Genomic DNA, 11016 nt, shown 5'->3' on the forward strand with positions numbered 1-11016 from the left:
GAAATCATAGAAAAACACACAAACTCATAGTAAAGTCCAGAAATATGATTTTTGCCTAAAAACTAATAATATTCTACTAAAGACTAATTAAAACATACTAAAATCTACATGAAATTACCCCCAAAAAGTGTATAAAATATCCGCTCATCACCCTGCCACATACTAGGCATAGGTAGTGCTTGTTGTAACACCCTATTACCCTAAGCCTTATCTCATGCCATCAGGCAAAGGAAAACAAAGCGCCACGACAGAGATACAAAAGCCTAAGGAAGATATAAAGCTCAAAACAGATGTAATATATATATATAGAAGGAAATAATAATTCTAGATGCTCGAAGAAGAAATAAAGCTCAAAACAGAGATACAAAGCGTGAAGCATTCACACGATAACCAAACGCATAAAGGCACAAGAGATGAACATAAATATAAGATAAAGATACAAGATCACAAGGTATATCGTTATATATATGTATAATAGCCAAAAGAATACTAGCCGCAGCCCGCGGAGTTTAGGCCGACTAGTTAATATAGACATAACAGAGTTTTTGAAATAAAACAGTAATATCCTAACTCTCAAAGTAATCCTCTAAGGCAACAAAGTATAATAATAAAAGAGAGAGAATCTGCATTAAAATAATCCAAAAGACAAGGATAAAAGCGAATCTTCCGCTCTGTCACCATCCCACAAACTCACCAAGGTTGGTTGCGACCTGCATCTGAAAAGTAACAACACATATGGTATGAGAATCAGAGGTTCTCAGTATGGTAACAGTTCTCAATATATAAGATATAAGATTTTGGGACACCAAAGACATTCTTAGAACTTCACATCGAGCATAAGATTCAAACTTAGAAACATGTAAGTAAAAACCATAAAGGGTTATCTAAATCCTAAGGGTTTTCTAACTAATTGTAAACACCGCTGTCCCACAGCTTTCACCAGCCTATCCTCCATGCGATCCTATCGCCACCGCCTACCGAGCCTCCTCAATCTTAGTAGAAAACACAAATAATTGCAAACAAGTAAAACACAGGTAATATGCATATATAGCAAGTAAACATGTTATACACTTAGGAAAAATATGCAAATAGGCAAAGTAAGCAAACACATAGAAGATGCACATGATGAATTCCTGTCATATTGGCTATGATATCACTTGTTGGTTCAACTGCCAATCCGACACATCCCCATGGGATGTCGCTTTTCGGTCATGAATAATTGGTACCCCAGGGATATAGTGACCGTCCATTATCCAGGAATATAGTGTCTGGCCCATTCTTGCAACTTGAAAGGTTGCAAGTGGGATACTCAGCCTCAAACCTCACATCTCAACGTAAGTATGATTAACTACCGTCCTAACACAGGCGCCGCGACCTCGACAAGCGAGATTAACCACCGTCCTTGTCAGGCACGTAGTGACTCATCAATCTCAATACATAATAATATATAATAGAAATTATCAATGATCACTGCTCATAACATAAGTTCATTAATCTTTTCCAAGTTCCAAGTTCACTTTAACCATCCTTAATTCACGAGTTCTTAAATTCAGTATCCATATAGTACTCCTCCAAATTATTCAACAATTCTATCCACAGTACTTCCAAAACCTAAGTCTCCATCTTCTAAACTCACTAACAAAATGCCAATTTTAAATCACCCAATTCATTCTCGCTAATCTTAGAGTCTAATTACTAGTTAGGAGTCTTAAACGGCAATTAAAGAAGCTTAGAAAGCTAGAGAACCAGTTAAAATTGCAAGAAAATAAGTTTTCAGCAAAACAGGGGTCATGCGTACGCATGCCCCTATCCTGCAAATGCTCAACGGCAAAAATGGGTGGCTGCGTATGCAACACCTCACCCGCGTACGCGAGAGTTTCAAACTGAGGGGAATCCCGGCGTCGCGTATTACAAGTTGCATATGCATGCCTCGAAATCAACGTTTCCGCGTACACATGCCAGTGCCCGTGTATACAAGATCACTTGGCAATGGCCAACATCCACGTCGCGTGCACTGTTCTGCGTACGTATACCTTGACAGGCTTAGAAAACTTTCAAAAGCTGCAGAATTCATATTTTCATACCAAATTTCAAATGCGCATAACTTTTACTTTTTAAAACATTTTCCATCCGTTCTTCGAATGTCTTAAAGCTCTCAGACAATATGCCTCATCAAAGTTCATCAAAAATAATGTTTTCCAAAAATTTAACATAATTCTCTAGTTTTCCAAAACTTCAAATCAAACCAAACTTAAACCTACTCAAAATCATCACCAAGCACTTCCACACATTACAATTTACTATTACATTGTACTTCAATCCTTTCCATACCTATTTTGCTCAATTTTCCAACACTTTCCCCCATAGTTCAACAAAATCAACAATTTCTAAATCAAGATTTCAATATTAACAATTTTGTACAATTTAACTATTCATAAACATCTTTCATCATATATCATCACCAATCCTCATTAACATCAATGTTCATCCAATTTTATCTTCAACATTAATGATCAACAATATACATAATCAATTTAATAATTATCAACAACCAATTCAGTCCTATCCTAAGGTCCACTAGCCTAAGTTTCACGAAACATTACATATTACATAAAAAAACCGAAACTATACATTGACTGATTCCCAATACGTATAAAATACCAAAATTTGATTCCAAACAAGCTTCCAAGCACAATCAAACCACCAAACTAAATTCCAATGCTCCAATTCCACCAAGTCAAGTCCAAATCAACTACAATAGTTACGAATTTCAAGCTATACACATGCAATACACTAAAATAAATCCTAGGGTTCACCAAATTATTAATTCACAAGGGCAAAGAGTTTTCTTATCTTATCCAACAGTGTTTGGGGTACAAACCAATAATAATCCACTATTGGATGTAGAGGTGGCAAACGGGCCTAAATCCGCCGTGCCGACCCGCGTAACCCGCCAAAAAAGGTGGGCTGGGCTGGAAATTTGGGACCGCCGAACGACAAAAGTCCGCCTAACCCAAACCGCTTCATCGAAACCTTAATGAATCCCTAATTCCACTTCCAGATTTGCAGTTGCAACTTCTTTGTCTCCAGTCTCCTCGACGGCTCGACCTCAATCCTCAGTTCCTCACTGTCACTCTCAGTCTCTCACTATGTCATCCTCAACAGTCAACATAGAGGCTTCAGCCTTCAGCCTTCAGCTTCTTAGTCTCCAGCGTTCAGCCTTCAGCTTCGTCCCCAAGGTCTTCAATCCTCACCGTCACTCTCAGTCTCTCACATGGTCACACCTCACACCCGCCGTCTCGCACTTCCATCGACCTCAGCTTGCACTTCAGAATTCCGTCCTCACCCCTGACGCTCACTGAGCCGCAGTCACTGAGTCACCGTCGATCTTCGGTCGTCGTCGCCTACTAGGTTCTAGCCACCGCTGCTGCTCTGTCTGGCCGTAGTCGCTGCTGGTCTCAGTTCTGGGCTCCTGGGTCTTGTCCTCTCGCTACTGGTCTCGCTCTCTGGGACTCTGGGACTCCTTATTTATCTTTATCGCTGCGACACGGCTGCTCCTCGCCTCCTCTGTCCTGGTCTTCGCCTCCTCTGGTTAGTTTTCTGGCTTAGGGTTTGAGATTCATCAATTTAGGTTTGTTTGTTGTGTTTTGTGCTGTTTGATATAGGTAAATTAAGGTTGATATTTGGTTGAGTTTTGATTATGGTTGATATTTGGTTAAATCTGATTATGGTTGTGTTTTGATTATGGTTGATAATGGTTGATATTTGGTTAAATCTGATGCAGATTCACAAATTGTTTCCTGTTTTTTGTGTTGTTTGATAATAGTTGGGTTTTGATTATGGTTGATAATGGTTGATATTTGGTCGAATACTTGAATCTGATGCGGATTCAGAAATTATTTCCTATTTTTTGTGTTGTTTCATAATGTTAAGTTTTGATTATGGTTGATAATGGTTGATATTAGGTTGAATACTTGAATCTGATGCGAATTCAGAAATTGTTTGCTGTTTTTTGTGTGGTTTGCTAATGGTTGATGAACCTAGTTCATATAAACAATTTACATTTGCTTTTATTTCAGAAAATATGAATTCTAAAACTGAGTAACCTTATTACTACTGGAGTTGGTTCTGAGGCTGCTCCGGTCGAGGTTGATGAACCTAGTTCGAAAAGGCTGAGACTAGCAACCTTTGATGTTTGAAATTTTTTCAAAAAGCTTGGTCGAGATAAGGATGGAGTAGAACGTGCTGAGTGTAAAGGATGCAAGAAGGTGTTTAAAGCTGGAGGTAAGCGATATAGCACTTCTACTATAAAATGACATCTTGATAGTTGTACTCAAATTAAGCATGAAGATATTGGTCAGACTATAGCAGAATTGTAACTTAAAATGGGTTCACTTAAGATTGATTCAGGAGTGGCTAGAGATATGTTTACTGGGTATGTAGTTGTTGGGGATAATCCTTTTAATATGGTTGATGATAGGAGATTTAGAAATTGGGTAAAATATATTAGTTCAACTTTGAAACTTCCTTCTAGGAATACGGTTAAGGCTGACATAGTGAAAGTTCACAAGAGAGAAGCTGGAAAACTTAAAAAAATTTTAGTTTCCATTCCAAATAGAATTTTCTTAACATCTGATCTTTGGACTTCGAGTACCAATGAGGGGTTTATATGTTTGACTGCACATTTTATTGATGAGAACTGGAAATTACAGAGTAAAATTCTCAATTTTTGTCATATGCCTCCTTCTCACACAGGATTTGAGTTGTCTTCTAAAATCTTTACGCTTTTGACTGAGTGGAAAATTGATAAAAAGATTTTTTCATTACTTTGGATAATGATTCTTCTAATGATACTTGTGTTGAACACTTGAAAAGTTTGGATGTGCATGGTTCATTGTTGTGTGGTGGTGAATTCTTTCATGTTTGTTGTTTTGCTCATATTTTAAATCTTATTGTCCAAGATGGAATAAAAATATGTAGTGATGCAGTGTATAAGATTAGAGAGTCAATTAAGTTTCTGAGAAAATCTGAAAGTCGAATGGTTAAGTTTAAAGAATATTTTGAAGATATTGAGGGACTTGAGTATACGACTGCATTATGTTTAGATGTTCCTACTAGGTGGAATTCACTTTATGCAATGCTTGCAAGTGCTATTCCTTATAAGAAAGCTTTTGAAATGTATAAAGTAAAAGAAGCTGGGTTTAGGGAGTATTGTCCTTCATCAGATGAGTGAAGGAGAACTGAAAAGATATGTGATTTCTTGTTACCATTTTACGAAACTACCAAGTTGATGTCTGGAACTTCTTACCCAACATCCAACTTGTATTTTTTACAAGTTTGGCAAATCCAGCTTATTTTAATGAATAGTTTGAAGAATGATGAAGTGCTTATAAGGAACATGGGAGAAAAAATGATGATTAAGTTCAAGAAATATTGGGAAGAATACAGTGTTGTTCTTGCATTTGGGGCAGTTCTTGATCCTAGATTTAAACTCAACACTTTGGTTCATTGCTATAATGAGATTGATCTTATTAGTGCTAAAGACAAAGTGGAGCATGTGAAGAGTAAGTTATACAAGCTTTTTGAGGTTTATGACCAAATTTCCTCTACAACTGTAGAGAGTTCTTCCCAACTTTCAAGTAATTTTTCTCAAGCAACATCTTCTGCAATTGGAACTCACCTTATTAAAATTGTTGGTGTATGTATTTTTATCTACTTGGTTATATGTATTTTTTATTTTTCATACTTTTTGATTCATATATTGTTTGTAATGCAAAGGATTTGATGTCCCGTAATCAAGAAGCTGAAGTGAAAAGTGGAAAGAACCAACTGGATATTTATTTGAGTGAGGCAACATTATTTTGCAATAATGCAATCATTAATGTTTTGCAATGGTGGAAAGACAACCATCATCGTTTTCCAACACTATCACTAATGGCATGTGATTTGTTGAGCATTCCTATTACTACCGTGGCTTCAGAATCTGCATTTAGCATGGGTTCTCATGTTTTGAATAAGTATAGAAGTCGTTTGTTGTCAGATAATGTTGAAGCGGTGATTTGCACCAGAAATTGGATACGTGGATATGATGATTTTGGTATATTATATTTATGACATACATACTTGAGTGATTTTGAACTTTATTATGTACTATTTTTCTAATATATTTATTTACTTTTTTCTAGAGGAAGATAAAGATCAGGAAGATATTGCAAAAGGAGAAGGCTATTCTCCAGGAGTTGGTTCCAATGATGTTATTGACTTATATGAAGATGAAGATGAAAATTAAGTGTATTGAATTAAGTTTAATTTGCTTTGAAGACTATTTATAATTATGTTTTTGGACTTTGGATTATATTTATTTTGTCTATGGGACTATTTATAACTATGTTTTTGTATTTTGGATAATTGGATTATGTTTATTTATTTTGAAGAATATTTATATTTAATATTTGTATTTATATTGATTTAAATAAAAGATATTAGATATGTCCTTATAAATATAAAAAAAACAATTTTAGGTGGGCTCCACCATTAGGCGGGGCAGGCTAGGATTTTGGGACCGCCTAAATAGGCAGAGCGGGGCGGGCCAGCCCGCCAGAAAGCGGGCTTCCGACGGGGTGGGGCGGGCTTCCCCGCTTGCCACCCTTAATTGGATGGCACCTAAACAATCAAAATCACAAAAATCTATTCAATACCCAAACCTAAATTTTCAAAATTTGTTAGGGCTGAGAAAGGAGTAAGTTTCAAATTTTTAGCAGTAATGCCTAGCTAAAAATGATGGGTTCGGTAAGAGCTTGACGTAACTGTAAACGGAATGTGAATTGGAGCACCGTAGCTCAAGTTTTGAGTGAAAGAAGAAGAAGATGAATAGTATTTTCTATCTTATCTTCTCCCTTCAACTCAGCTTCCCTTTTGTGTTTGAGTGTGTGTTATGAGCTGAATGCTCATTAGGTTATGTTTTTATATGTTAGGTTTGGGCCCAACTTGGGCCCAGTCGAACTGCGTAGTATTTTTTGTTAGTTTGGCCCAACTTTGGGCCAAAACCTTTAAAATTAGTGTCTGGTTTTTAACTTTGATTATTTTTCTAAGTTTTTCTATAGTTTTTATTTTTACTCTCGCATAGTTCCGGAAAGACTTAAGCCGGTACTGCCTGCTAATTTACCGGTACGCTTTTTTACGCAATTGTCCGCAGAAAATTACATTTTTCTACTCGAAAAAATCTATTAAATTCAAATCTCACCTTCAAATTTCAAAATTGACACTTCTAAATTTTGGATCCTATTTCGGATAATTAATTTATTATTTTATTTTAATTTAGCGGTTATTAATCTTACAGTTTTTACATTCTTCCTACCAAATTCAAAATTTTGTCCCCAAAATTTAGGAATTACCTGAGAATAATTCAGAATAATCCTTTCGCATCTCTAACTTCAATTTCCAAGTGTACTCTTCTATTCCTGCTTTCTCCCAAGCTACTTTAACCAATAGGACTTTCTTTCGCGCAACTTCTTCACACTAGTGTCATCAATGCGCACTTGTGTGACTTGAAAAGCCAAGTTCTCCTTCAGCTCAATCGATTTAGGCTCTAACACATGAGTCGTATCCGGTGTGTACTTACGAAGTTGTGACATATGAAATACATCATGCAGATTAGATAAGAGTGGCGGTAAAGCTACTTGTTACGCCACTGGCCCGAGTCGCCTCAATACCTCAAATAGTCCAATATACCTCGGGTTTAACTTCTTCTCCTTGATCGCTCTTTCGATCCAAGTTGTCGAAGTAACCTTCAGAAATAAGTGTTCACCTTCTTCAAATTCCAATGGTTTTCTCCTCTGATACGCATAACTCTTCTGTCGGGTTTGTGCAGTTAGGATTTGAGTTCGAATTTGTTTGATCTTTTCAGTGGTCTCTGCCACCAAATTCAGTCCCAACACACTTGTTTCGCCGACTTCATAACAACACAGTGAGAACTGGCACTTTCGTCCATACAAAGCCTCATACGGATCCATACCAATGCTTGCATGAAAGCTGTTGTTGTACGCAAACTCAACTAGTGACATGGAACGGTCCCAACTTCTCCGTTGATCCAAAACACATGCCCTTAGCATATCTTTCAATGTCTGAATAGTCCTTTCCAACTGTCCATTAGTTTATGGATGATACGCCATGCTGAGACATAGATTTATTCCAAAAGCTCTTTGAAAAGCTCCCCAAAACCTTGATGTGAATAGCGTCTCGATCTGATACTATTGTCTTTGGCACACCATGCAACCTTATAATCTCCTTGATGTACAATCTTGCCAATTCCTCGAGTGAATAGTTTACTCGAATAAGTAGAAAGTGAACAGACTTGGTTAAGCGATCCACGATCATCCAAACTGCATCAAATCCGGACCTTGTCCTCGGCAAACCCGTTACAAAATCCATTACAATTTCTTCCCACTTTCATTGAGGAATCTCAAGAGGTTGTAGCATTTTCGATGGTCTCTGATGCTCTGTCTTCATCTTCTGACACATCAGGTACTTAGACACAAGTGTAGTTACATCACCCTTCATCTAGGCAACCAAAACATTCTCTTAGTGTTGCAAATATGCTCGTGGGGTTGGAGATTAATGAGTCATCCAATTCCATCTTCACAAGCATATCATCAATGTATACCTCTAACTTTGCCCTTATGAGGTCTTTGAAACTTTTGGTGACGAGTTTTTGATATGTGGTCTCCACGTTCTTTAGTCCAAAGGGCACAACTATGTAACAGTATGTTTCTTTGGGGGTGATGAAGGCCGTTTTCTCTTCTTTAGGTTTGTGCATGGGTATCTGATTGTACCCGGAATATGCATCCATAAAGCTGAGGTAATAGTGTCCAGAGGCGACATCTACCAATCCGTTAATGTTTGACAGCCAAAAGGCGTCTTTTGGACATGCTTTGTTTAGGTCCTTGTAGTCGACGCAGATTTTCCGTTTGCCTTTTTCACCATGACGATGTTGCCTAGCTAGGTGGTTTAGGGTATTTCCCGGATGAAGCCTACCTCGAGTAGGCCCTTGACTTGTCTTTCAACTTCATCCGCGCTGTCTACCGATAATCTTATTCATCTTTGGCTAACTGGGAGGTTTCTGTTGATGAAGGTGAATTCATCCTCCGTTTGTTCGATTTGGATTTTTTTCGTGTCCCCTTCCAGCTTTGGTCTTGGCTAGTCATCTTGCTAGGAGTCCAGGTCGGGAAGGAAAATCCCAGTCACATAATGAGATCTCTCTCGGAATGCCAGGTTGGTGTTGTTGCATACCACTGCTACCATGTTGTTACCATGGGCAGTTTCGATCGTTCCATCACCGGTCTAGAACTTTATGACGAAGAATTTTTAAATATGACGGTTGAGAGGTCATTAATGGTCTTTTTCCCGAGGATGATATTATATGTTGTAGAGTCTTTGAGCACCACCAATTCGGAAAAAACTGTTTACCTTTGGTTTTTGGTTCCTATGGTGATCGGGACCATTATTGAACCATCTGGTTTGATGAAGTTATCTCCGAGGCCGGTTACCTTGTTGAGGTGGTTCTGTAGGTTTTTGTTCCAGAGTCCTAACTTGTCAAATGCTTCTTTAAAGAGGATGTTAGAGTCGGCTTTGGTATCTATTAGGATGCATTTCACCATCCCTGTTTTCACTTTTGCCGATATGATGAATGGAGAGTCTACCTCCGACGTTCCCTTTTGTAGTCTTCCGGGGGGAAGGTTATGGTCGGTGGGTCAGGGACATTTCCTAGGGTGACCGCTAGTACTCGAAGACCTTTTTTAGTGCGGATTTGGATTTTTCTTGCACATTTTTTTCCATGATAACGTTGACCACTATTGTCGGGTCCTCATCTCTACTGTCTCGGGAAAAGGTTTTATCACCGTAGGGTTCCCCTTTCTTGCTCTGGTGATTTTTCTGTCTCATCCTATTGTGGTTCTATGATGATTTTAGCAAACTCGAAGAGTTTGTCATCTCAATGTCTCTGATAGCCTATTCGAGAGCATCTTTGAGGTCAAAATAGTCTTAGGTTCTATGTCCATATCCTTTGTGATAGTCACAGCATAGGATTTTGTTACCTCCTGTGCGTTCTTTAGTTGCTTGGGTTTTGGAAGGATAACCTTTTTCGCGTTCTACTGGTATATCTCTATGAGCAGGGCGGGCAAGGAGGTGTAGTTTGTGAATTTTCCCACCCACGGGGGTCGGTTGTGGGTTGGGGGTTTGAGTTATTCTTTGTTGGGTTCTTTGGGAGGTGATTAGTTCAGGGTGCCATGTAGTTGTGGTGCCGTTTATTGGCAGCCACGACTTGGCTTACGTCTTCGTCATTTATGTACTCCCGCGCCACGCTTTGGATTTCATGCATCGACCAAACGAGTTTCATCATGAGGTGCTTCCAGAAGTATTCATTCATCAAACCATTAGTCAAGCACAGGCTGTCCACTGAGTCTGTTAAACTGTCAATGGTTAGGCACTCATTGTTAAATCTGTTTAGGTACTTCCTAGAGGACTCTTTCGGGGTTGCATAATGCCTAGTAGGCTCACCGAGTGCTTTTCTTTGGCTATACGTGTGGTGAATTTTGCCAGAAATTTCTGGGAGATGTTGCAAAGCATGATATCGAGTCGATCGGGAGCGTGTTGAACCATTTGATAGCCGGGCTAGCTAGGGTTACCGGAAAGGCTCGGTGTTGGACAGCATCGACTGCTCCTTCCAGGTCATCATGGCCTCAAAGGCCGTCATAGTTCATGTCGGTTGGCTTGTTAAACCCTTTTGGTAACCTTACTCTCAGGACTTTCTCGGTGAATGGGGTTGCTCCCATTACCACGCATTCATGTCGCATTTCCTCGGAATCTCTCTGGTGTCTTTCTCCATGGCCCTCTCTATCAGAATCTCGGGATAGACTATAATTCCTACACCTCTCGTGATGTCAATATGGGGTTCTCATTTTGTGCTCCCTTCTGGAGGCGGTTCGAGAGATTGGTTTTCCCTTGTGCTCTGTAACGACC

General features: G+C 38.8%; 1 protein-coding gene across 1 annotated transcript; it reads left to right on the forward strand.

The window, feature by feature from the left end:
• Positions 1-4385: 4385 nt before the first annotated feature.
• LOC110281498 (zinc finger BED domain-containing protein RICESLEEPER 2-like) lies at positions 4386-5233 on the forward strand. The gene is made up of 2 exons (XM_021143791.1): positions 4386-4713; positions 4815-5233. Exons 1-2 carry the CDS (start codon positions 4386-4388, stop codon positions 5231-5233), a joined length of 747 nt encoding a protein of 248 aa, XP_020999450.1.
• Positions 5234-11016: the final 5783 nt, after the last annotated feature.

The sequence above is a fragment of the Arachis duranensis genome, chromosome 5, assembly GCF_000817695.3.
Source record: "Arachis duranensis cultivar V14167 chromosome 5, aradu.V14167.gnm2.J7QH, whole genome shotgun sequence".
Lineage (NCBI taxonomy): Eukaryota > Viridiplantae > Streptophyta > Magnoliopsida > Fabales > Fabaceae > Arachis > Arachis duranensis.